Source organism: Pelodiscus sinensis, chromosome 1 (genome assembly GCF_049634645.1).
Source record: "Pelodiscus sinensis isolate JC-2024 chromosome 1, ASM4963464v1, whole genome shotgun sequence".
Lineage (NCBI taxonomy): Eukaryota > Metazoa > Chordata > Testudines > Trionychidae > Pelodiscus > Pelodiscus sinensis.
This window is the reverse complement of record NC_134711.1, coordinates 225,465,540-225,493,140: the sequence shown is the minus strand read 5'-3', so window position 1 is coordinate 225,493,140 and position 27,601 is coordinate 225,465,540. Positions and strand designations below refer to the sequence as shown.

The 27,601-nt window shown below is 44.9% G+C and overlaps 2 protein-coding genes across 7 annotated transcripts in view; both read right to left on the bottom strand.

Annotated features, from left to right (window-relative positions):
* CYFIP1 (cytoplasmic FMR1 interacting protein 1) overlaps positions 1 to 2,380 on the bottom strand; it is a 122,159-nt gene extending 119,779 nt beyond the window's left edge. Inside the window, exon 1 of one of the 3 annotated variants that reach the window (XM_075916231.1) lies at positions 2,228 to 2,380. The gene's annotated coding sequence lies outside the window, so the exon portion shown is untranslated. Of the gene's footprint in view, positions 1 to 2,108 lie in introns of all 3 variants that reach the window. The other 2 variants (XM_075916234.1, XM_075916221.1) reach the window with 2 other exon arrangements.
* Positions 2,381 to 11,119: 8,739 nt separating this feature from the next.
* TUBGCP5 (tubulin gamma complex component 5) overlaps positions 11,120 to 27,601 on the bottom strand; it is a 58,414-nt gene continuing 41,932 nt past the window's right edge. Inside the window, exons 21-23 of one of the 4 annotated variants that reach the window (XM_075916235.1) lie at positions 22,680 to 22,768; positions 13,989 to 14,089; positions 11,120 to 11,926 (exon numbers count right to left, since the gene is read on the bottom strand). In XM_075916235.1, coding sequence (XP_075772350.1) covers positions 11,880 to 11,926; positions 13,989 to 14,089; positions 22,680 to 22,768 — 237 coding nt within the window. In that variant the 3' untranslated portion in view covers positions 11,120 to 11,879. Of the gene's footprint in view, positions 11,927 to 13,988; positions 14,090 to 22,679; positions 27,094 to 27,601 lie in introns of those variants that run through there. The other 3 variants (XM_025177819.2, XM_006135828.4, XM_075916237.1) reach the window with 3 other exon arrangements.

The following is a 27,601-nucleotide window of genomic DNA, read 5'->3' as shown; positions in this document are numbered from 1 at the left end:
AAATCCCTGGTCCAGCAGGACCAGTGGTGTTCCTGGACCATACAACCCAAGTATAGGAAGGTCAGACTATGAGGCAGGAGCACAGGGGAGGGGGGCCTGATGACTCAGCTGTGAGCCCCATGTGTGGGGGGACACGGAGGGGTGGGCAGCGCAGTGGAGTTCTGCCCCCTGTGGTCAGGAGGTAGCAGGGGTCAGCAGCATCCGCAGAGCTCCAGCCCCAGCTGTGGAGCTCAGGATCTGGAAGCAGCTGTGAAGCTTCGGCCCTCACAGCAGCTAGGGAGCTCCAGGCTGGGGAGCCACAGCCAGGAAGGCAGCAGTGGTGCCCAGGCTGGAGCCCTGGCAAAGGGCAGCAATTCAGCACAAGACATGAAAGGGACCTCCCCTGATCTGGCAAATCCCCCCTTTCCAGACCAGTCAGGCCCCGAGGGTACCAGACTAGGGAGGTCCAACCCATAGAAAGACTTTCCAATGGATTTAACGCTCTTTAAATTTTCAGAAAGTCATATTAAACAAATAGATTAAACACTGGCAGGTCATCACAACGTCTGCTGTTGGATGATATAATTCTCATCCTCATTACGAATAAATACAACAGAGAGGTAAGATTATTTTAATTGGAGAGCAACCAACTTCCCTCAAAGATCTTGCTCGGGATAATATTTTTATTTAAACAGATATTTACTTTTACCCTCTTATCTGCAAATCCAAGTAATTCCTCATAATGTTTCTATTTGTAATCTATTTTTCTATTATATGCTGTACATATAACAGAGGCAGTGCAGTCCTAACAACCGTTCAACGACAAACCAATTTGAGTGCTAGATATGGGGACAAGTGTTACAATACAACACACACATGAGAACAGACTAAATTGCTTTCAAGTAATAAACTAGAAATATGTTTATACATACTCAGGCCCTGATCCTGTAATGGTCTGTATGATATCAATTGCAGAATTGGGGCCTGAAACTGGTCATCTTTTCCCTGCAAGGTTTACAGTACTTGGTTCTGTTATTTCTCCTCAATCCTGTCTTCACACTACACATTCATACAGTACATAAGCACTTTGGGCCCTACCACAATATAAACAACAAGTACCATTTGGTACATTCTGAAGAATTCAATAGTTCCAGGATAACACACTGGTGACAGGAGGCTCTGTCCATCTCTAGAAGCTCTGGGCACTATTTCAGTATACAACATTATAAATACAGCCTCTTCCTGACTTACGAAACAGTTGCGGACCAAGCAATTGGTCATTAACTTGGTTTGTTCATAAGTCGGACCCCATAGAGTTACACGCGACCACGCTATTCGTAAGCACAGATCACATTCGTAACTCAGGGTCTGCCATTTACGACAGCTTCGGTCGTAACTGCAAACGGTCATAAGTCGACCATTCGCAACTCGGGGACTGGCTGTAAAGACATAAATAATGATTACACAAAATATTGTTCTTTATGCAGATTTACAAGGGGCTTACACCAACAGTGAAATACTTTTTGCTTTTTAAAATGCTTTTAAAGTTTTGTGCTTTCCTTGTCTTTGTGGCCATAGCACAAATGGCAGAAGTTCCTCAAGACAGACAGATGACCCTAAACTTCCATTCGCATGCTGGGAAATGATTGGAAATCCCGGTTTCCTTTCTTTCTCTTCCCCAGTGGTGGGGGCCCGGGGACACACATTTAGTACAAGAGAGCTCGACTCTACCCCGACACCCCTACACACAACCACACCAGAAACAATATTGTGCTAGAAATTCAATTCCGCAACCTACACGACAATACGCCGCCTCTCCCCCCACCCCACTGGGCAAAGCGCACACCCCGCGCCTTGTGGGGCGTGATTTGTTCAGCCCTTGCACGGTGCCGGGCGCTGCACAAGACACAGCCAAGCCGGTCCCTGCAGCTCTCGGGGAGCTGGGGCGCGGTGGGAAACGGGGAGGCTGCAGCCCGAGATGGGTCCAGAGCCTGGCCTGGGGAGGGGGGAGCTGGGCTCGGGGCAGGCCTGGGCGGCAGGAGCAGCCCCGGGGCCTGCTGCGGGCCCCGTGCGCGCAGGGCGCACCCCGGCCCCGGGGGAGGGGCAGAAAGAAGGGAAGTTTCTCTCACCCGCCCGCAGCAGGAGCCTCTCGGCTCGCCGCGCCTCTCCCGCCGCAGCGGCTCGGGCGGGGGCTTGCCGGGGTCTCGGCGCCCTCCGGCTCTCGGCTCCCCGCCCTCGCGGGACTTACTGCGGCCGGGGCGGCTTCTGCCTCTGGGCCGCGCTGGGCTTGGAGTTTCCTGCCTGAGTCACTCGGCCAGGGAAGCGCGCAAGGAAACACCCTTCCTGCCGCTCCAGCTCCTCCTCCTCCCGCTGCCCCCGGGATCCCAGCCCCGCCGAGCGCCAGGCTCCTCCTACCCCGGCTGAGAGGCAGGAGCCGCTTCCCTCCGGGCGCTCCCGGGGGAGCAGCTTTGCTGCCTGGGCCTGGAGCAGGAGGGGAGAGGGAAGGGAAGGGGCCCTTCCTCCACCGCGGGGCGGGGGCCGTGGCAGCCCTTTCACGGGGATGTATTAGCATTAGCAATCCTGGGAGTCGGCATCTAAGCGGTACCAGAGGAAGAGAATGTGGAGCCGTATCTGGCTCCGGTAGCCCGCGCACACTGGCACAGCTGAGCTGCACCCATGCCCCTTGCCGCAGAGCTTGCCTGTGCAAACCCCTCTGTGCTGCAGGAGAGCGCTCCCGTTCACATAATCAAACCGCTCCCAAAGAGGAGGGGGTACCTAGACGTGTTTAGGCAGAGCGTTTGCCACACGCATGCTTCTGGTGGTGTAACTTTTATTCGGAGGGGTGTGTTTTTCACATACCCGAGCAACACAAATGCTAGGGTAGCTATCGTTTTAGGTTCCGTTTCTCTATTACTATTTCTCTATTACTGGCGATTTTTAAGAAAGGGTCACCTGACAGAGATGGTTTTAGTATACTTACTCTTGCTGCAGCTGGGATATATTGGGTCACCTCTTGAAGTCTATTCTAGACCTACATTTCTGTGGTTGAATTATTCTAGCCTATAAAAGTTGAGAAACATTGAGCATATTTTTGCATAAAAGCGTCTGCCTAAATGCAATGCCAGGCTTCCTATTTTTCTCTTCTTGCCACTGAGTCTGTCTAAATACCTATGTTTAATGTGTCCTAATCCAGCAAAGACACATTCATGTATTTAACCTTACATGTGAGCATATTGCTATTGAGCTCAATGGCACTACATGCATGTGTAAAATCAAGCACATGGAAAGTCTTTGGAGGATGGAACCTCAAATCCAATCCTTCTGATGCTGCAAATATCATGCCAATTATATTAGACCCAGGGTATTTGCCCCCTGTACTCTTTCAGATTTTAAGTGAACCCCTTTTCTGCTACTTTAAAGCAATTAGCTTTTCACTCTACTGCTATTAGACTGGTAAATTAACAAGCTGTGACTGACACAATATTTGCATTTTTGTTCTTCCAGAAAATGTCTGATTCTATCAAAAGAACATAAAACTCTTCTAGGCTCCCCTCCTGTCAGCACTTAAGGTTATGTGTACACTGCACAACCAATACTGGCATAGCTCTCTCTCCCCCCCTACTCCACCTCTGCAGAGCAGGGAAATCAGAGGAGGAATACTCCTGTGTGTACAGTTGAGCACAAAAGCTTCTGCAGGATCAGAGCCCATGTTTCCTCTCTCATTTTACTAGTCTGGGAGATGTGTTGATGAGGAGCACAGGACTCATCGTAGGGCATTGATGGGCATCCAACACTCAAGTGAGCGGGCCACATGAATGGCCTCCTTTGTTTCAGTGGGCCAATGGTGGACACCCTGTGGCCTGCACACCCCTTTTCTACCCTCCTCCCCCATGCACCTCTCACATACTGGAGCCCCACGCTTCTTACTTTTCCTCCTTCCTCCCATCACTTTTGGAGCACCATAAATCCACTGATTTGTGCTCTGTCCCTGCTTCTCCCCTTCTGTCTCTCAAGCTGATTCATAGTGTTCAAGCTCTGAGAGGGAGAGGCAGTAGCCGGGACAGAGTGCAAATCAGGTGATTCGTGGAACTCCAAAAGTGCTGGGGGCAAAAGGGAAGGAAGAGAATAGGAAGTGCAAGGCTCCAGTGCCCCACTGCGCGAGAAGCACATTGGGGAGGGGAGCAGTTAGGGGATGTGCAAGCTACAGGTAGAATCCCAGTGGGCCATATGCAGCCCATGGACTTTAAGTTGCCCATCACTGAATTAGAGCCAGGGTTCATGCTGCCTTCTAGGTTAGGAAAGTGATTAGAACACTATGGTCAGAAACTACTTCTACCAGAAATAATACTAAATTATTGTTAGAACCTCAAAATGTCAGCCCTTTGAAAGTCATATTCCAGACCCAATATCCTGGTTCTTTCCTAACCAATGCAAATTCACCCTCTTTTTATACCCAACTAGGAAGTGAGGCCTGTCATTGACCGGGCAAAGTAATTTTGAATAGATCACACTTATAGGAAAGTTCAAGAAATTAAATATATGTAACAATTTATTAATATGCTTGCAAAAGGGAAGTAAAGGAGCAGTTTTAAATTTGTAGGATTTCAACTACAAACATTATTCATTTTATTGAATAATTACCAAACGTAGTAAATTTGAATCAGAAACTCATACAACTTCCATTACTCTTTCTGTAACTAATTTGAATTTTGTGATTTGTAGCAATAAAAAATGTTCTTCGCACTAAAATGACAGTTGAACAGGTAACTAGAGTTTAATTTTGTTAGCAAATATTTATGAACTCTAATCATAATAGTCATGACTTTTTTCCAATAAAAAACAAAAATAATTATTTAAACCTTTCATCCAGCATATTCCGGTATAAAAAGTAGTGCACTCAAACAGCACAAAAAGCCACGAGCTGCACTTCGCACATGTGCGGTCCAGCAGACTACGTCTGGAAAAGATCTCCCATCTAAGGTGCTGGGACAAGCCCGGCACCTACAATGGAGCACCCACGGGACACTGCTTGAAAAAGAATAATTATTTAAACCTTTCACCCAGCATATTCTGGTGTAAAAAGTAGTGCATTCAGCTAATTTAAGTGGCTGGATTATTTATGCAAAATTTGGTATCTAGGTAATCACGAAGTATGAATTTGTGCAAAATAAAGACTTCAAAATATATGATATACACAGCCTCAATAACAATACAGGGACATTGTCCAGGGAACGTATTGCTCCACTGATTCATTAGTTTCTCTCTTTCTAAGGACTTGTCTATACTATAGAAATTAGAGGTGCTAACTGCCATATTGTCAATTAGATTATTCATATACTTTAAGTAAATACAGTAGAATTTCCATTTAGATAAGCTGCCATAATTCAGCTGTCTGTATTAAGTGAACCACCTGCGCACATAGAAGAATATGGGAAATTGACACTTCAGCCCCAGGCAGCAAGGCTTGGGCTGTCACCTGACCTCCTGATTATCTAAGTTTTTGATTATCTAGCCATGGTTCCAATTAGATAGTATAAACAGGGTTCCACTGTACGTAAGGGCTTTGATGGATCAGGGCCTAATACACCCAAAAGCCCATTCTTTTTTTTTGTATTGTGTATAAATACTAATATTATGCCCTAGTCCAAGTAGAAGCGACTCCAAGTAGAACCTAGGAAAGGCACAAAGGGACACTTTCCTTAAACAGCTGGACCTTCCCCTTGCAGAGGCGTCCCAAGATGATTTGTGGGAAGAGAAAAGGGTGTGATTAAAGCATATTATGGGCAAATGCAATCAGATCCTATTGGCCCAAAACCAAAAATTTAACAAAAGGACATTTCTTTTCTCCACCTTGATCCTCATCCCCTCTCTATACACATGCAAAGCTAAACCAGAATCAAGGATGTGGGCTAGTGTCTTAGGCTATGTCTAGACGACAGGCTTTTTTCGGAAGAAGCCTTTCTGGGAGAGATTTTCCGGAAAAAAACTTCTTCCGAAAGAGAGCATCCACACTGCAAAATCACATAAAAAAAAGCAATCTGCTTTTTTCAAAGAGAGAGTCCATTCAGTGTGGACGCTATCTTGCATTTCAGATGTGATTACTATGGAAGGAGTGGCCACCAGGGCACCTTTTCCTTTTCTTCTTCTTTCAAAAGAACTCTCTCTTCCCTGTCCACACACACCATTTTCCGAAAGAGCTCTTTCAGAAAAAGGCTTCTTCCTCGTAGAAAGAGGTTTACCAGTGTCGGAAAACCCCCTCTAGTCTTTCGATTTTCCTTTGGAAAAATGTGATTGAAGTATGGACGTAATTGAAGTTTTTTCAGAAAAACGGTCATTTTTGCGGAAAAAACTCTTTTGTGTAGACATACCCTGAAAGGATCGCCCTTTAAATAAAAACTTAATATGCATTGCCTCTACGTGGTGCTAACATATGTCTTTTTGACTGCTGAACCATCACTAATTCATTGGAAGTTATGAAAACAGTAAGGCTTTGTACACCATAATTCTGTTTTTCTCAACCTTTTTATGATTTTTGCCAGTTGACCACCCATTCACTAATCTCTTTTAACTGCTTTTTCAATATTTTGTTTCCTGCTTGCACCTCTTGCTCTTGTTACTTGGATCAACATCCCACAGGGTTCTATGCTGGGGCCCTCCTTTTTTTCTACAACTTTTCACTAAGGGCATGTCTACGCTACCGGGCAAAAGTCGAATTAAGATACATAACTTCAATTATGTAGCTGAAGTCAAAATAGCTTAATTCGGCTTTTGGCGCTGTCTACACAACAGGAAGTCGAAGGAAGAACACTCTTCCTTTGACTTCCCTTGTTCCTCGCGAAATGAAGGTTACAGGAGTCAGAGTAATAAGTCCTCCATCTTAAAATTATTTCAAAATAATGGCTTGCTGTGTAGACGCACACTATTCAAAATAACTGACGTTATTTCGAAATAATGCTGCAGTGTAGACGTGCTCCAAGTGGCCTCATTCACTCTTCAGTTTTCTCTGTGCTGACCTCTTCCCCTCTGTCCCATCTGTCCTTTATTACTTACATTCAGGGCTACACCCTTGTCTAACTCTAATCTGTCTGCCACCCCAATAGTTCCTCCTCCTCCTCCATTCCCTTTCCATCAAAACAATCTCTCTGGACCTATAAATCCTTTCCCTCCTTTATTGCTTCCTCAACCTATATTTTCTCAGTCATTTGTACCATGATCCTTTCACTGTAAGCTATATGTAGTTTATAAAATTAACATTTTTTGGAGTTTATCATTTAGAGTGGAAACTTTTCAGGTAAGAGATGTCTTTTCTCATGTTTTAAAAACATCGAACAGGGCATTATTAAAACAATAGCCGTGGATACTCCGGAGAGGATTAACTAATCTGTAATAGCAAATTCAGAGAACTTGAAATCCTTCTATCTAGTGGAATTTCCCTGAGCGGACAAATCAGATGTCACCTTTTGAAAGTTTGGAGTGTTCTGCCAGTAATCCTTTGGAAACCTTCTCTCCTGTAAACTAGACCTTTTATCAGGTAGGTGGTGTCATAATAATTAGGCTTATGAATTTATCTGATTTGTGAACCTACCAGTGGGAAACCGAATAGAAATATACAGAGTATTTCAATTACGTATTAAAATAATAAATGTTGGTGGGAAAAGGCGAGACTCACTAATTTATTCTACATAAGAAGGCCTACTACTGTAACTCAAGAACTGCAATAAGTTTATGGCTGGTAAACAAGAGATTGGAAATCAATGAACCCAGATTAGTGTGTCCAAAATTAGATGTATTGATGGACAAAATAATGAGGGGATAAGCTCATTAGTGGGGGTTTTTTTACGGCAGCTTTTGGTGGAAAATTAAAAGAAGCTGCCTGTCAGCAACTGCTGCCGTCCATCCCCTCCTAGGAGTCAGGGATCCACTGACACACCATTGGGCTTTCATCAGCTGTGTGAAAGAGGTATCCTGAACAGATTCAACCCTCCCTCTTCCCCCCACCCCCCCAAAAAAGGACACCCACATCACATCACCATCTCCATTGGCTCTGTCTGAATCCCAACTACTGGGCCATGAGACTGTGTCACACCTCCTGGCCCTTCCAAGTTCTTTTCCTATCCAGCTTCCTTTCGCCTTCTGTATAATAATAGTCTGGCTTATCAGGCCAAGACTACATATTTTACAATAGTGCTATGAGCCTGTAAGAGGCAGTTAAAAGCAACGTTCTGTACTCCCCCCTGCAGGCAGAAATTTGCCAAGTCTCAGAGAGGCTAATAAAATGGTGCTTTGTGCCTTTCTTTTTCTATTAGTGAAGCTGCAAGTCAGAGTCAACAGCAGAGATAGAAGCTGCATTTTCCATTTTTACTGTTTCTCTCTCCCCTCTTATGCAAGTTTGTTTTGTTTTGTCTTCTTAAAAATAGGACTGGACTTTAACAGCAACAACTGTTCCGGTCCATCTCAATTAACTATCTTTTTTTCCCCCAAAAGTTAACATCCTATTTAATACCACCTAAGAAGTGATCAAACAGTAGGGTTTCCTAAAAACTAAAAAGGAAAGGAGAAAAGAGTTATGGTTGCAATGAAAGCCTTACTTAATGTGTCTTGCATTTCACATGCTTTTAACTTTTTTCCTTCTTTTATTTATCTTTAATCACAGAGATTTTTAATAGTGTTTGAGCCCTGGTCTCTGAGGTCTCTGTATACCAAACCTGAACCTTGTTTAAAACTTTACAGGGTCATGTAACTAGTCAACTCTTGATCCATATATTCCAATTAAATTAATATAATACAAGTCAGCCTGAGCCAAATACCTTTTCATTATCAGAGAAAGCAAATGCAAACATGAATGCACACCTTTTGTCCCCCTCAAAACAAAAACAAAAACAAAAAGGCAGCTCTAGTTTTTTATTCATGACTAGAGCTGTCCTATCTGAAATCCTATTTGAAGGGGGTATGGAAGATCACAATAGAACAAAAGACACTCACCCTGAATGGGGGAAGGGCGCCAGAGACAATGAATTAACTGAACCAGAGAGCAGCAAATGATGAAAATGGGAGTGATAAGTGCAAATCAAGGGAACCAGATAGGGACACTAAGCAGAAAACCATTCACAACATCACCCGCTGCTCTGCGAATAGGGGTGAGGAGCCATAATTGTGCTTCTCTCTACATTGTGCTTCTAGGCTACTCCCACAGATTTTTCCAAGTTAAGTTAGTGCTGATAACAGGGAGTGGCAGAGTCACAATAAGTTAATGCTTAATCAAATATGGCAGACATTTTTGTTTTGTTCTGCCACATACCTAAATATAATACCTAAAGCAGGTTGAGAGAAAAGAAAGTTATTACTTAGATAGAGCTAGGAGTAACCATATATATAGAAAAACATTACCCAAACTCAGTCAACTTTTAAAATACAGAAGACCAGTAAACAACTACTTGGCCAAACAGCACATGAATATACCTGAACAAGTGCAAGCAACTCCTGGACCTCACTGCCCAAATACATCATGCTATGGCTAGTGTTGTTAAACTGGACAAGCAGCAAACATTTTATAGATATATCAAATACAGGTACACTGCAGAGTAGGGATATCATGGTGGGAAAAGACCAAGGTGAAATGAAAGTACAAATTACTTTTGATGATACCACAGCTTCAAAGGGCATCCCTCCAGAAGTTTGAAACATTTTAAAAGGGAAGCTATGGTATGAGAACTATAAAAATATGATATAGGTTTTGCTCAGACACCATTCTGTGCTGGGGTGGATAATTTTTGATGGGGGTAGACGTTGCAAGATTTTGGCAAGTTGTCAGGGCTGCGGTTTTCTATGGAGGGGTTCTGGGACAGAGGTTAGGTGCAGAAGGGAGCTTAGGGTAGGAAAGCGGGATGCAGGAGATAATCCTGGCTTGCAGGAGGGATGCACGGTCTGGGAGGGAGTTGTGATATGGGGTGGGGTGGGGGGGAGAGAAGGGTACAGAGCATTTGTGTGGTAACCTGAGGCAGAGGATTGGGGTGCAGGGTCCAGGGAGGGATATGAGTGCAGGAGAGGATTCTAGCATGGGGGAGGGAAATAGGAAGGAGTACCAAGTCTGGGAGGAAGTTGGGTGCAGTTCTGGCTAGGAAGGGCTTACCTAAGTAGCTCCCGGACAGCAGCACTCTCAAACAGGCTTCCCTACTTGCCAGCAGCCCCCAGGCTAGCTGTTCCCTGTGGCTCGCTGTGCTGCGGGGGAGGGTGGGAGAGGAGGCTTCAAATTGCCCTCACCTCCAGCAAAATCTCTCAGCTCCTATTGGCTGGAAACTGTGGAGCTGAGCTGAGAAACTGTGCTGTGCTGCACCTGCCCCCAACAACATCTCAGCTTCCAGACTATGTCTAGACTGCAGACTTCTTTTGGAAGAAGCTTTCCGGAAGAAATCTTCTGAAAAAACTTCTTCCAAAAGAGAGCGTCTATACTGCAAAAGTGCATTGAAAAAGCGATCTGCTTTTTTGATAGTGTCCACACTGAACAGACACTATCTCACATTTAAGCTGTGATTACTATGGATGGAGTGGCCACCAGGACAGCTGTGCCTTTTCCTCTTCTCTCAAAACAACTCCTTCTTTCCCGTCCACACGCCATTTTCCAAAAGAGCTCTTTCAGAAAAAGATTTCTTCCTCGTAGGAAGAGGTTTATCAATGTTGGAAAACCCTTCTGTTCTCTCAATTTTTTTTCTGAAAGAACACGATTGCAGTGTGGACGTAAGTGATGTTTTTTAGGAAAAACAACAGTTAAAAAAAAACACTCTGCAGTGTAGACATACACTGAGCTGAGAGATTTTGCAGAGGCAGCACACAACGCCTCTTCCTCCCACCCCACCCACAACACAGCAAGCCACAGGGAGCAGCCAGCCACTTTGAGTGGAATGGGTCTGCTGTAAGCCACAGGAGCAGGCAGTGGGCCGGATTAAAAGACTCGGTGGGCCATATCCAGCCCACAGGCTGTTTCTTGCTCACTTCTGTCCCATGCTAAGCTACAAATGGACCTAGAACATACTAGAAAGCACCAGCACTTTACCCCCAGTGTTGCCAGCTTTCTCTCTATTTGGTGTTGTCACAGAATCATATAATTGCATCAAAATTTCAGCTTTTTTTTTTTTTTTTTTTTTTAATACAAAGTTTGTAGTTCCCACAGATAAAAAAAGCGGAAGAGCAGATGCATTCCCTGGATGCAGCCGAGTTTTTCCTCTGGTATCCCAGAAAAACCCCACAATGTAGACATAGCCCAAGAGTGAGGTTCACATATACAGACATGAAGACAGAGACTAAGTCACAAGAGACTAGGAAACTGAACAAGGGACAGATCACCTGTGGAAAGGACTGGAAGAACAACAGAAGGGTAAGGAGCTGAGAACAAGTATTTTTGTACTCCGCACTTCCACAGTTATAATATATTATACATATGTCTTTTGATCCTAATTTAAAATGGCAAGTATTTAACATTTCTTCCAAAATTAATGGGAACTATTTTCAAGACTTACGCAGATAATACTTTATTTTTAAAAATAATTCCTTCTTCACAACACAATACAGCTGATGTATTTTCAAATCAGCTACTTTTACATGACAGTATGAATTTGATATTATAGTATACTAACATGCAGAAAAAATACAGCCACAATTAAATACTCATTAAATACTATATACAATGCCATTTACAGTTTCAAGCATTTTACATTTTCAAACTGTCAATAAAAGGAAATTATATAAACTGTTATTTAGCTATGTGTGTGTATACACACACACACACACACACACACACACACACACACACACGGATTTCAGTAAAAAAGGATCACTTTAAATAACGTTGAAGATGAATGCTACAGGAGTTCAGTTCTTGAATAGTTCAATGCACTTTGGATTTGTTAATTTTGTTCCATGCCAGCCATGAGTGACAAAGCTAAAGACTCCACTGTGAACCAAAACAGATTAAAACAATTAAACATTTTAAATATGCTTGTTTATATCACTCTGCAAAGGTTTTCTGAAGCTGTCTGTTTTATAGCTTACAAAATATATTTTTACTATTCAGATTACAAACAACGATATCTTCTCTCCATCAGGAGATTTCAATTTTATCAATTTCATTACCTGAAATATCTTAAATAATGAGGGATCAACTGTGGAAAGTTGCATTCCTTTCAAATGTTGGTCCTTAGCAAAAAGAATAAATGAATCTTTGTCCTTTGTAAATAATGCCCCCACCGAAAAGATCCCATAACACAGGACAAAATTCTGCTTTAATTTATATCAGTGCAAGCACAGAATAAATTCACTTCAAAAAGCGGACAATTTATGTTCCACCTGCTCTCGTATTTAAGGTCTTGAAATTACAACCATGGCCACTTTTGTATTCTCTGTCCTTGTGAGAAGCCAGTGTCATTTAAAATTAGTAATAGAAACGTAGCCGTGTTAGTCTGGTGTAGCTTTTGCTTCATTTAAAATTAGTGTTATTCTTGTACCACTACCCACATCATTACGTATTTAGTTTTCCACAGATGCACCTGTTACTTAAACAAATATTTTGTTATCTTTAGAAATATTTAGTGGGTGCAACATTCAGACTGAAAAAATACATGCGAAATACTTAAAAGTCTATCAGCTGAAATGTTTAAGAACAGTGATATTATACCAACATAGATGACATGTTAAAACGGTCATGGCCAATTTAAAATGAAACTCTCAACTCCTAATCGTTAAAATGTAGATTCCTCAGTCAGACTCTGCCTCCATTTGCCTGTTAAGTACTGTACAAGATTATACTGCTACATAATATCTAACGCACCAGCACAAAAAACTACTGAATTGTTAAAATAAAAGTGGCCATTTTATGCCTTCCATTCTAGGATGTCTATTCTGATATCATAATAAAACAATAAATAAAATACAGGCAGTCCCCGGGTTACGTACAAGATAGGGACTGTAGGTTTGTTCTTAAGTTGAATTTGTATGCAAGTCGGAACTGGCGTCCAGATTCAGCCACTGCTGAAACTGACCAGCGGCTGACTACAGGAAGCCCGAGGCAGAGTTGCTCTGCCCCGGACTTCCTGGAATCAGCCGCTGGTCAGTTTCAGCAGCGGTCCCCCCCCTAGCTGCGCCCCCTCCCTCCCCCCCAGTAGACCAGGGAGACGCGGAGGATGCGGGACCGCCGAGATGCGCCGCGGTCCCGCCACCTCCGTCCTCCGCGGCTTTGCTCCGCGTCTCCCTGGTCTGCTGGGGGAGGGGCGCCCAAGCAGACTAGGGAGACGCGGAGTGGCTTTTCTCACTGTGGAGGACGTGGGCGGCGGGACCGCCCAGACACACCACAGTCCCACCGCCCGCGTCCTCCGCGGCTTTGCTCTGCGTCTCCCTGGTCTGCTGGGGGGGTCCCGCTGCCCGCGTCCTCCTCGGCGAGAAAAGCCCCGTTGGTAAGTAGGGATCCGACATAAGTCGGATCCATGTAACCTGGGGACTGCCTGTAATTCTGTTTAGCTTATAGAAGGCACTACAACATCTGCATAAAAAAGAATATGCAATCTATGTTTAACAGTGATTATTATCTCTGACTACAAATCATCTTGTCACATATTCAACGTCAGCCATTTTAAGTGATGTGTAGTCAAATAAATGAGTACCAAATACTTTAAGTGGCATGTGAATTCCGTTGACACAGTTAGGATTTACGATTGATGCCAATCATCATTAGCATGTCTAGCCTCAAGGCCTTAGGCAAAATGAAGAAGGATTTGCTGTTCATAACCAAAACAAGGCACACATGCTGTAAAATATTTTTAAATTGTTTTATTAAAAGAAGAGACAATGCTTTGCCAGTCTCACACCTTAAGCTTGCTCTTACACAATATAAAAATCAATTTAAATCATATTAAACAGCCACATTCCTACAAACTCAAAAAAGCCTACTTTCTGAAAGAAGTTTATAAATGAGAAGCGTCAGTATATAAAAAGACTATTGTTAAATTGTTCTGTATACTCACAATGAGGAAAAGAGCCTCTACAGACTGCTTTATTTAGAACTGTTACAAGAAACATATGACAATTTTTAAAATCTGATTCCATCTTCTCTATGGATTCCATCCTAAGAAAGAAGTGCAATTTAATTAAAAATATAAAATTGATAATTGACTACATATATATTCCTATATAAGATGACATAGCCTTTCTTTTTAATAATGAATAAAAATGAGTGCTTTGGGTATTCTAAGCTTTCAGGTGAGATGATCTTTCAATTGTGTGTGAATGGAGAGCTTATAGCACAGCCCTAGACAAAATATGGCCCACGGGCTGCATCCAATCTGTGGACGCAGGAGAGATCCACAGGCAGACTCCCTGCTTGTCTTGTCCCACCCACATGCCGCTCAGAAAAGTGGCTCCCGGTCCATTTCTCTTTCAAAACTGAGCCCGGAAAGTGGGGGGAGGGTGGGGAAGAGCTTCAGGTACTGCCCCAGCCCTCACCACAATCCCATTGGATTTGAATAACAGGCAGTCACAAAACAATATGCCCCCCCCCCATAGTTATTTACAGACACACACGGCTCTGAAGCCAGTTCAGGGACGAGGTAGGCAGGCAAGCAGGCTGGCTGAGAAACATGCTGGGCTGCTGGCCAAGAGTCACCCAGATAAATCTTCTGGCCAGAGCCTGCCTCTGGTGCCTGGCCTCTCCCTTCCCCAACTCTGTCTCCCAATCCTCCTCCCTCTATACCACATACCCAAAACCTCTGCTCCCCTCCTGCACCCATATCCTCTCCCAGATCTGGCACCCCAATCTCCGGTCCCAGGTCACAACCCCCTCTTGTCCTAGGTCACAACCCAAACCCCTGCACCCCAGTCCAGTGCCTGAGGTCACAACCACCTCCTTCACCCAAACTCACTCCCAGATACCACACTTCCTCCATTAATATAAGAGAAAAATGCAGCGCTTGATCACTTACCAAATTTCTAGAGTGACCCCCCAGCAAAAATTATTGCCAACCCCGGGTGGCTTAGCACAACAATTCTTGACAGAGGCTACTAAGGCACTATCACAACACAATTAATAATGAGCTAACGCCACACTCTGCTATGAATCGAATAGCTAGTAGGATTAGACACCGATCCTGTGTGAAGTAAAGTTACTGTTCCAGTCTAGGAAACCTCTCTTATGCGATATGCTCTCAAGCTCCAAACTGCTTCAAAGTCTAGAGCAGTGGTGGGCAACCTGTAGCTCGTGGGTTGCATGTGGTCCACTGGATTTCGGTGTGTGGTCCACGGAACATTGTTTACCATTGCCCACGTGCAAGTTACCAAATTCTGCTAGTTTCCATTTGTGTAGGTTTTTTCCTCTAGTAGTTTTACTAAAGTAACCAACATGTAAAGCAAGGGCACGTGAAGTGAGGTGCATGCTGACTGCACACAACACTGAGTGAGAGCCATACAGTTGCTCCCCTTCCAAACTTAGCATGGCTACAGCTCAATCAGCACACCTCGCAAATTTGAGGTATGCAAGCACAGTTAACAAAACTACCGTATTCTGAGAGACCATCTTGGTTATGCAATCTTGCAGCCCATCGAGGTGAAAAAGGCCTACTCAGGCAGCCCACTCACTAACCTAGATTGCCCATTGCTGGCCGAGAGCTAAGAAGCTACTTGATTAATCGCTCTTCTTTTTCCCTGATGTGGGTTCCATAGACAAAAAACACGTGCCCAAGAGATGGATGCCCATGGCAAGTTAGCACGTGGATGGCGAGTTCCACGAGGACAGATCAGCACTGAGCACTCCTGAATACTCTGCCTTACAGAAATTTCTCATCTGGTGCCTAAGAATACAGAGGAGGTATAAAGGAAAAAGCAACAGAATATAATACATTTAGGCAATCCTCATATAATGCAAGAGGTTTGCTTAGACATTTATAGGGCTTATTTTTGATACAATGGGAGCCCTGAACTTTCTGGGTGAAATGCTGGTCCACTGAACTCAAAGGCAAAATGTCCCTCAACTTTGACAGAAGCAGGATTTCACCTTCTGAGATAGAAAAGGAAGTTACTCACTTCGTGCAGTAACGATCGTTCTTCGAGGTGTGTCCCCGTGGGTGCTCCACTTCTGGTGTCGGGCTGGTCCCGGCGCCGCAAATCGGAGCTTTAACAGAGCTGTGTGTGTGTGTGGTCGGGCAGCGCGCGTGCACTCCCGTTTCGCGCCTTTCATCTACCGCGCGCTGCCCGGCTCCCGCCAGTTCGTCTCACCGCCTATCTGAAAGACAGAAAAAAACAAGATTCCGAAGCAGGGAGGAGGGCGGGTCGTGGAGCACCCACGGGGACACACCTCGAAGAACGATCGTTACTGCACGAAGTGAGTAACTTCCTTTTCTTCTTCGGGTAGTCCCCGTGGGTGCTCCACTTCTGGTGACTCCGAAGCAGTAATCTCGGCTAAACATGTGTTTCGGAATCGGTATTCCGAGCAGTAGGCAACACTGCCAAGGCTACTGCTGAGTCAGTGGTGAAGTGCTGAACAATTGCATAATGTCTTGAAAAGGTAGAATTTGAAGACCAAGTTGCAGCACGGCAGATGTCACGAAGAGGGACACCGTTCACGAAAGCTGTAGACGTAGCGACTGCTCGTGTTGAGTGAGCTCTAGGTTGCGAGGTGAGAGACTTCTTACGGATAGTATAGCACGTCGTGATACAAGAGACAACCAGCTTGGAAATGCGCTGGGCGGATAAGGACTTGCCCCTAGAAGAGCCCGATGTTGAAATAAAGAGGCGGTCCGTCTTACGTAAAGTACGGGTTCTGTCTATATAGAAAGCCAGGGCTCTGCGGACATCGAGCGTATGCAGGAGAGCGTCTCGCTGAGATGCATGCGGTTTTGGGTAGAAACATGGCAAAACAATTGGTTCGTTTATGTGAAATTCCGTACATACTTTAGGTAGAAAGGCTGGATGAGACCTCAGTATCACTGATTCCGGGTTGAAGACCGTATAGGGAGGCGTTGACATTAGTGCGGATAACTCGCTCACCCTGCGTGCTGATGTTATAGCCAGAAGAAAAAGTACCTTCATCGTAAGCATCGGTAGCGGTACCGTGGCCAGCGGTTCAAACGGTGGCCCAGTGAGGACATCGATGACCAGGTCAAGACTCCATACAGGTGGCGGAGGTCTCCGTGGTGGGTTGAGGTTAGCCAATCCTCTGAGAAATCTAACCATCATGGGGTGAGAAAAAACCGACTTGCCTTCAACGGGGTAGTGAAAAGCAGCTATTGCCGCTATGTGGACCTTAAGTGATGAAATGGCTAGTCCGGTTGCCTGCAGCTGAAGGACATAGTCCAATAAGACATGCATCGGCGAAAGCAAGGGATCCAGGAGTTTAGGAGCACACCATCGTACAAATCTGGACCACTTTGACAGGTAGGTTTTCCTGGTGGAATCTCTCCTGCTGTGCAGGAGAACACGCTTCACTTGGTCCGAACAAAGATTCTCGGACTCGCTGAACCATGTACCATCCATGCAGTGAGGTGCAGAGTGTCCAGCTTCGGGTGACGCAGTGAGCCTCTCTGTTGTGTCAGCAAATCTGGTAGGCAAGGCAGTCGGCGCGGTGCTCGTACAGAGAGCTGCCGAAGGGTTGAGTACCATGGCTGCCTGGGCCATGCTGGGGCTATAAGTATCACTCGTGCCCTGTCCATCACAACCTTCTCGAGTACTCTGGGAATGAGTACAACAGGGGGGAATGCATACAAGAGTGATGTGCCCCAGTGAAGGAGGAATGCGTCTCCCAGCGAATGAGGTCCCACTCCCGCTCTGGAACAGTAAGCTCTGCATTTTGCGTTGGCACGTGTTGCAAAGAGATCTATCGTCGGAAACCCCCACTGATGGAAGAGAGTTAAGAGGACATCTGTGCGGATCACCCACTCGTGGTCCTGGGGGAAATACCTGCTCAGTGCATCGGCTGTGGTATTGTTCACACCCGGTAAGTATGACGCAACTATAGAGATGTTGTTTCGAATGCACCATTTCCAGAGACGGATAGCCTCCGCACAAAGTGAGCGGGACCGGGCACCCCCCTGTCTGTTTACGTAGTACATTGCGACTACATTGTCCGTGAGGATTCTGGTGACAGTACCTTTTATGTATACCTTGAAGTGTTTGCAGGCATGAAACACGGCTCGAAGCTCGAGAAGATTGATGTGGAGCATCATCTCCGTAGTGGACCAACGACCCTGAACTGTTTTTGTGCCCATGTGGGCACCCCAGCCGATGAGAGAAGCGTCTGTGGTTATCTCTCGTGACGGTTGTGGTGCATGGAAGGGAACTCCTGACAACATGTTGTTGTGATTCGTCCACCATACTAGGGAGTCTTTGACATGTACTGGAAGTACTACCGTCTTGCGAATGCTGTGGTCGGTAGGCTTGTAAACCGTGCTTAGCCAATGCTGCAGACACCTGAGGTGCAGTCTTGAATGGCGCACTATGATTGTCGTGGAAGCCATATGTCCCAGAAGCTGGAGACATACGCGTACCGGGAGCATTGGAGCGTGCAAAACTGTTTTTATCAGATCTTGCATTACTTGAAAACGCTCGAGTGGAAGATGGACTCTTTCCGACTGGGAGTCGAGACGCGCTCCTATGAAGGTTAAAATCTGCGTAGGTCGTGGGCGCGATTTTTGAGTGTTCACGATAAGGCCGAGGGAGTCGAACAACTCCTGAGTTGCGACTACCATGTGTTGAGCCTCTAACTGGGTGCGCGCCTTGATGAGGCAATCGTCGAGGTAGGGGAAGATAACGACTCCTATCCTTCGAAGATGGGCAGCCACTACCGCTAGTGTCTTGGAGAACACCCTTGGGGCCGAAATGAGGCCGAAAGGCAGAACCCTGTACTGAAAATGATCGTCGCCCACTACGAATCTGAGAAAACGCCTGTGGGCTATGTGAATCGTTACATGGAAATATGCGTCTTGCAAATCCAGGACTGCGAACCAGTCTCCTCTGTTTAGTGCTGGCATGATCTTGGCCAGGGTGGTCATTTTGAAGCGCTGCTTTCGAATAAAACGGTTCAGACCCCTCAGATCCAGGATCGGTCTCCACCCTCCGGACTTTTTGGGAACCAGGAAATATCTGGAGTAGAACCCTTTGCCTCGGAATTCGTCGGGTACTCTCTCTATGGCTCCGATCTCGAGTAGGTGAAGAACCTCTTCTCGAAGAGCGGCCCCATGAGACGGGTCCCTGAGAAGGGATGGGGTGGGAGGAGTGGTCGGAGGGATTGATGCGAACGGGATTGTCAGGCCCGACGATATGACCTCTAGGACCCATCGGTCCGATGTAATGGTGGCCCATTGATGAAGGAATGGCCTGAGGCGGTGGTGGAATAGAGTGGTGGTGGTGATTGCAGGCTTCCGAGTGCTGACCGTTGGAGACATGTTCGCGTCCTCTGCACGGGAGTCAAACCTGCTGCTTCTGGGAAGGTCGAGCAGCAGAGCGGTTCTGTTGCTGACGTTTGCGCTGAGGGCGCTGTCTGAATCTAGACTGGTCAGATCCACGCTGCTGTTGCTGCTGTTGCTGTTGCTTATAGGGAAAATAATCATATTTCCTCTGGAAAGGGTAGTATCGTCTGCGTTTAAAAGGTGACGTGTACATCCCCAGAGAACGAAGGGTCATACGAGAGTCCTTGCCAGAATGGAGGATCTCGTCGGTAGTAGAGGCAAACAACTTCTGACAATCAAAGGGTAAATCTTCCACTTTGGAGTTCAACTCCTTAGGAGCTCCCGCTGACAGTAGCCAGGAAGCTCTCCTCATCGCAATGCCTGTTGCCATTGCTCGCGCGGCTGTGTCAGCAATGTCCGCGGCTATCTGAAGGGCTGTTCTACATGCGGTGAAACCTTCCTGGACAACCGATCTAAGGAGAGACTTCTTACTGTCAGGGAGGTGCTGCATGAGTTCCGGTAACTTAGAGTAATTATCAAAGTTATGGTTCGATAACAGAGCAGCATAATTGGCAACCCGCAGTAACAAGGTCGAGGAGGAGTAAACTTTCCGACCAAAGTGGTCCAATTTCTTTGTCTCCCTATCCGGTAGGGAATTCTTGAATTGGGGCATCTTGTTCTTGTGACGAACCGCATCCACTATCAGGGAATTCGGCTGAGGGTGATTGAAAAGAAAATCCAGTCCTTTGGATGAAACGAAATACTTCTTGTCAATTTTCTTATTAGTTGGCGGTATCGATGTTGGCGTCTGCCAGATATCCTGTGCCACTTCTAAGATGGCTTCATCTACCGGGAGTGCAATCTTTCTCTGTTGTTTAGGGTGCAGATTCTTAAACAGCTTATGCTGTTTAGCTTGAGAGTCAGTGAGCTGCACTTCCTGAGATTGCGCTACACGTTTAAACAGGTCTTGGAATTCCTTAAGATCATCCGGTGGAGACTTCTCGCCCATAGACAGCGGTTCATCCCTAGAGGGCTGTGGTGAACTGGCATTAGGGGAGATATCCTGCTCACCTTCCGAGAGTTGCCCTTCCTCTAGGTCCGACATTTGAGAACAATGCGTGGGGGAACGAGAAGATACGGGACGTCGTAGCGGAGAACGCTTGGAGATCTCCGAGTGCCCAGAGCGTGGACTAACTGATCTACAGGAACATGGAGACCTGCGATGAGACCGAGAGTGACTGTGATGAGATGATTCAAGATAGTCCGGTCTATAACGATGAGAATAGTGCCGGCCAGACCTTGCAGGGGAGAAGCGTCCAGAAGATCTAGTGCTGTCATACCTGGCGTAATATGTACTTCTTGGTGAATGAGTTGGTGATCGTGAGCGTCTCGCCGGAGAAGGAGATCTCGAATATCTCTGGTGTGAACAGCTACGCTCTCTATTATAGTAGTGACGAGATGAGAGACTGCGGTGGTAATAATGCCCATGGTCTCTTGCGTGGTGCGTAGAGGCACAGCGGTGAGGGGATGGCTCGTGGTGAGACCTTGGCGAGGCACACTGGGAGATTCCCTGGGCATTTGATTTTTGTGTTGATGCTGCTGGCTGTGTAGAGCCTGGAGAGTGAAGGGTTAAGGGCTGTGAAGCAGGCATCTGAGTATGAGCACGCTGATCCCCTGCCGGTGCTGAGGACAGCTCCCTGTGGGGGGCCGTGGTTAAAAGCCCTTCAACAGCCGGCACCGCTGATACAACTGGTGCCGCTGCGTCTGTCTCTTTAAGAAGCCCCGGTGCCGGGTGAGGATCCCGAGCAGGGGGCTGACGAGACTCTGAAGTGCCGGCCGGCTTATTGACTGATGGAGCACGGGTTACCCTCGAACGAGAAGTGCCCGGCTTGTCACCTGCGCTTGCCCGCGACTGCGGAGCAGCTGGCAGGGAGTGAGCAGGAGAGGCTTTCCTCTTTTTTGATGAGGGCAAAGCCTCAGAAGGAGCCTTCCGCTTATCAGTCGTAGGGTCGGAGGCAGAGGATCCTGAGGCAGTGGAAGGCATGAGAGCCTTATCAAACAGGATCTCCTTCAAGCGACGTTCCCGCTCCTTGCGGGCTCTAGTCGTCAGGCTGGCACAGTGGGAGCACTTTTGGGGGATGTGAGTCTCCCCAAGGCAGCGAATGCAAGCCGAGTGTCCATCTGACACCGGCATTGGCTCAGCACAGCCTTCACATTTCTTGAAGCCGGGGGAGCCCGGCATTTTGAGTTGTGGGGACTGAGTGTTACCGCCGGCTAAGAGCAGCCGCTTGTATGCGTCCCCGGTTACTCCGTGTTACTTTCTTTCCGTTTAAACTTTATTTCCTTCCTTTTTTGTTTTTTTTTTTTTGTTTTTTTTTTTTTTAACCAGAGCAGGCAACAGAAAAAAACGCCAACAGTGTATATCTATATATAGCCCTGCTCTTTCTGAGTATACTCTTTCCTTTCTTCTTTTTTTTTTTTTTAAACCGCGTCTGCCAACGGGGCTAGACGCAGTCTATATTTAAACAGTAAAAGTCATGAGGCTTCCCCACGGCAAACAGCCGAAGGGAAGAAGGGGGAAATTTTGAGGAGAGAGTAGGGAAGCTCCGTCTGCGACCCAAGGCGGATGAGAAGAACTGGCGGGAGCCGGGCAGCGCGCGGTAGATGAAAGGCGCGAAACGGGAGTGCACGCGCGCTGCCCGACCACACACACACACAGCTCTGTTAAAGCTCCGATTTGCGGCGCCGGGACCAGCCCGACACCAGAAGTGGAGCACCCACGGGGACTACCCGAAGAAGAACGCAAGGTTACTATCAACTAGCCAACTATATCAAAAAGGAAGATTTACAGAGCCAATAACCAAAGGAAGTTTAACTTTTCCTATCTTCCCTTGCCTTTTTACCAGTCCAGAACGAGTCCTTATTATTTAAACTCACAACTCTCGTAAACCAAGTAAAAAATGTCAGTTCCTAGTGCCTGTAATTTTAAGCTAAGCATTAAAAGAAAAAATGTAATTACAAACATGACCATTGAGCCTTTCATTTTATTAATTTATGATTTTTTTTTTTTTACATACAACAGCCACCATTATCCATTGAAAAACACTCTGATTATACAACCAACAGGTGCCTGAAGCTGATAAGCTTCAGTTCAGTTGAATTTTATCCTTGTTAACAAAAGGTCATTTCAGCCTCTTCCAATAACCATGCAATGCAAAAAGATATATACTTCAAACACAACACTGGAACCATGAAATGATCACATTAGGACACATTACTTACCTCCAAGCTCCCAAACCAGCCTGCCAACGATCTGCAAACATCAGCACTAAATTCAGCACTTTCATTATAGCTTCTTTCACAAAACTGACCTAAGATAATAATGGGGAAAAATATAAGTAGCTGTAATCAGGAATTTATTTTTAAATTCAATAAATGCTTCTGTAGGCTGGAAGATGACATCCCATGATGTTTAAAATTAATGTTTCAATTAAAACAATCGTGAGGATATACTCCAATTCTCCAAACTACAATATATGCTTTGTTTACTGGATTAACTATTCACTTCATTCTGTGGTTGACTATTTTGACAATATCTAATGTACCTAGTATTTGGGATAAAGTACTGCTCCAGTGACCAAGTGTATCGCCTACGAAGTGGCAAAGTTTTAAACAAATGTTGACATTTAAAACATCAACTGACAAAATGCAGATAATGAAATATTTTTTGGTCCTATTTATATTTTGTTTAAACTAGTGCAACACCCTTGTTGCTTTCCCACCTTTGTAGGAACTTGTAATTTAGGTTAATGTAGATTATACAATCTGGAATATTTTATAACTGCATTTTAACCTAAAATACTATTTAAATACACTACTGATACTAGCTAAAGCTACTGCAAACAGGTACAGCATACGCTGACTTTGCTGTCTGTACAACAGTAGTTTTCAACCTTTTTCCATCTGCGGTCCCCTGACAAATTTCAAGTGGAGGTACAAAGCCGTTTGGAAATCCTAGATGTAGTCTGTGGACCCACTGAAAAATCATTGCTCTACAAAACAACAGTTCAATCAGGTAGTAGAGCTCTATCACGTGTGGCACTCTCAGTTACTGCTCACCTTCTTGCTACCCTGATCAGCTGTTTGTCGGCTCAGTGCGGCAGCCATGTAAATTTAAATGAAGCGGCAATTATTTAAATCGCCGCTTCATTTTCCTATGCCTGGTAGCCTAATCTACATGCCTCTGGCGACAGAGACATGTAGTCTAGACGTACCCAAAGTGGAGAACCCATAGGTACCCACATCCTGAAGAATTAGTGTTAGTGCACTGGGTGAATAATAATGTGTTCTTTTTCTAGTACTGTCCCTATAGGTGTTTCACTCTAGGGCTAAGTCTACACTACCAGGTTATTTCAAAATAAGTCCCGAAATAACTATTTTGAAATAAGCGTATTCCTCTTCACAAGCAGAAGTTATTATTTCAAAACAACAGGCTTGGTAGTGTGGACACTCGCCTAGTTATTTTGAAATAAGGGGAGTTATTTCAAAATAACTCCTCAGTGTAGACATGCCCTAGGTGACTACTGAATTCTTTAAGGAGCAAGGGCCTTCAGAATTGAGTTCAGTATTGAAGAAAGTACAACTGAGCCACATACAACATCAGAAGCCAAGTCATGAGATATCACACAGCACTTACCAAAAGTACAAAGAGAGGTCCAAGTCACAGTTCTATTTATTTCACTGATGGGAATATTTTTGCAAAAAGCTGTAGAAGTGGCAATAGATCTTATAGAACAAGTTCATATGCCTGAATGTGTTTGGAGATTATAAGATTGGTAGCAATAGCTAACACAATCAGTAATGCATGTGGGAAGTCTTATATTGCAGAGCCTTTTGATTTATCTGCAATCGAGACTAATAATTTGGGAGTCTTTCTGAATGGTTTAGTCCTGTCAAGATCGAAGGCGAAGGCTCTCCTGACATCAACTGTGTGTAACACATCCTCTTTGTTTGAGGTTTAGGGTAAAAGATCAGAAAGTGAATGCATTAGTTAACATGGAACTCCGAAGATATTTTTGGTAAAAACAGGTGTGGCCGTGTGAACTTGTCTTTGAAAGGTAACATGAACAGGGGGTATGCCAAAAGGGCCGCCCATTTCCCTAACTCATTATGCTGATGAAAGTGGTGGCTACCAGAAATGCTGCTTTCAATTGAGAAATGGAGAACAGAGATTCTATAAGACATTTAAGAAACAACTTGAGGTCCCAAATAGAGTAGGACTCTTGACTGGGAGAAATAAATTTCTGAGACCCCTGAGGAGCCTCATCATCACTGAGTGGGCAAATACAGAAAAACATTCTATTCAAGAATGGAAAGAAATGGTTACTTTTAAAAACCATGGTTATTTGAGATCTGATGTAACCATGTATTCCATATAGCTGTGCATACACGTAGCACATTAGAACCAAAGATTTTTCCTAGCAGTACTGTCACACCTAATGACCATAGCCTCTCCTCTGGCAACATGAAGTCGAGTCTCCCTGACACCCTCCACCTCAGCTCCTTTACAAAGAACACTCAGAAACTAGAGTCTGATGCATAGGATGGAGGGTCAGTCATGGAATACACACATGCACCTTGTCTCAAAGAACCACAGCTGAAAAAGAAATGATTACTCACGTTAAGTAAATGAAGTCATGTATTCCACTTAGGTGACTCACAAGCAGTACCCACCCTAGAAGGTGGGGTTCAGAATCTACCTAAAACAAGGTTAGCAGGTCTACCCACCAAAATGTTCATCGCCCTGAAACATGCGATACCAACATAATGGTTCAGAAATACACAATGAAGAGGTATAGACAAAGCTAGAGGCTGAAACTCTCTAGTGCATCACTCTCTGGTCAGACAACATCTGTGGTCCAGCATGCTTTTGACTAGCCGGATGTCAGAGGAATGGCCATACTGGGTCAGACCAAAGGTCCAACTAGCCCAGTAACCTGTCTGTCAACACTGGCCAATGCCGGTTGCCCCAGAAGAAGTGAACAGAAACAGGTAATCATGAAGTGATCCCGCTCCTATCATCCATTTCCAGCCTCTGAAACAGAAGCTAGGGACACCATTCCTACCCATCCTGGATAATTGACTGATCTATCCTCCATGAATTTATCTAGTTATTTTTTGAACCCTGTTAAAGTCCTGGCCTTCACAACATTCTCTGGCAAGAAGTTCCACAGTTGACTGTGCACTGTGTGAAGAAAAACTTCCTTCTGTTTGATTTAAACCTGCTACCTATTAATTTTATTTGGTGAGCCCTAGTTCTTGTTATGGGAAAAAGTAAATAATTTTTTTTTATTCCCTTTCTTCATACCTATCATGATTTTATAGACCTCTATCATATCCCCCCTTACTCTCCTCTTTTCTAAGCTAAAATGTCCCAGTCTTTTTAATCTCTCTTCATATGGCACTCATTCCAAACTCCTAATCATTTTTGTTGCCCTTCTCTGAACCTTTTCCAATGCCAGTATTGCCTCATCTCAGAAAAGCTATCACATCTATATGCAGTATTCAAGATGGGGGCATACCATGGATTTGTAAGAGGAAATAAGATATTCTTGGTCTTAGTCTCTATCCCTTGTCAATTATTATGAACCCATTTATCATGGCCAAGTTTCCCATGGTCCTATAAAGTTTGTTAACAGACACCAGGTCTGACTTTCAGTGTTCTATGCTGTTATTTATCTCTAATTTACCTCTAAATATCTTTATGCCAGCAGACATGTTGTCCAAGAACCTGAGACACGTTCAAGGCATTGTGGAAGGCTGAGATTGCAGAGTAAGGGAAATGACTGAAAACGGTTAGTAGAAATGCTCTTAAACTTGAAGAGTCTGAGGGCCTCAATGAACTCTATTTTTTTAGTAGGAACCAAAATTGACTTTATTGTTTAGGATGAGACCCATTAGCAGACATGGTGTAATGTTGAGACATTCAGACAAAGATCGCTTGTCCCCAGAGTCCATTTGGTGAAAAACCTATAAACAAAACACACCACTCCTTGCTGTGAGCTGCATGTAGGCATAGCAAACACCTATGTGGGGATTGTTCAATATAAACAGAAAAGTACTAAAAATAGAGTGATTTGAGATGAAAATCATACAGAGCTCTGACTCCAGGCAGGACGAACCAGAGTGGGTAGTTATTGGCACAAGTGCTGCCCCTCTGCAAGTCCTGCTTGGCAAAATTCTTTAGCTGTGTGCAAGGTGTGCACACACTTAAGTGGAATGCACACCTGCATCTACTCAAAAAAGCTGCTATGATGGCTGCCAGGTGCACTGTAACAGAACCCAGTGACTGCCCTGAGCTTTTAAAGAAAAGTTGAACATAGCACACTATATCTGACAGCAGCCTCATGTGTACCAAGTTGGAAAGCAGTAAGAATTGAAGTCAGTGAACTCGTCGGAGACTGACTTCTCTTAGGTTAAGTCCCTACCTGGAAAATTTGAAGGATGGTCTCTGGAAATCTTACGAAAGGAATTTTGGGTCTTCCTCTTAGATGCCCTTAAGAAGTACAGTTCAGAGGCAGCAGACTTACTCAGAGACCAACGTACAGGGGAGGTCCCTGATCAGTGTCCGAGGTTGGACATACTGTGCTCTCCACTGTGAGGAGTCCAAGTTAGTGCTCTCTGTTTTCTGATGGCTCTAGATTTTAATGCAAGATGCAAGTTGCACTTTTAGAAAATATAATATTCCCTGAGGCAACAGGTGCACAAGGCGTGTCACTAAGTCACTGGGACTTCCTGTTGGTACAGACAGGCAGTGTCTGAAACCAGAACTTAGCATATCCTCCCAGTAAAATAAAAACTCCCAGAAGAGGAGAAATTACATCTCTAGAAGCTATATATTAGACAAAAATAATTAAAAAAGCCAAAACAGCAGCTAAAACTATTACTAACTACAATAAGAACCACTATAATATGCTACTAAAGGAGCTAAAGCAACACAACTGGGGTAAAATCATGCAGATTACTGATAAGACTTTGTCCCAAGCAAAGGCTGGTTTGCATGTACAATAGCAGCTTGGCACACAATACTAAACAACATTTGTGTGGGCCAAATGAATTCTGCTATGAGAAATCTCCAGTCAAAAAGGCACAGGGGACACAGGTGCACCTGGAGTAGAGCACTAATTGGGACAGGACACAAAAAA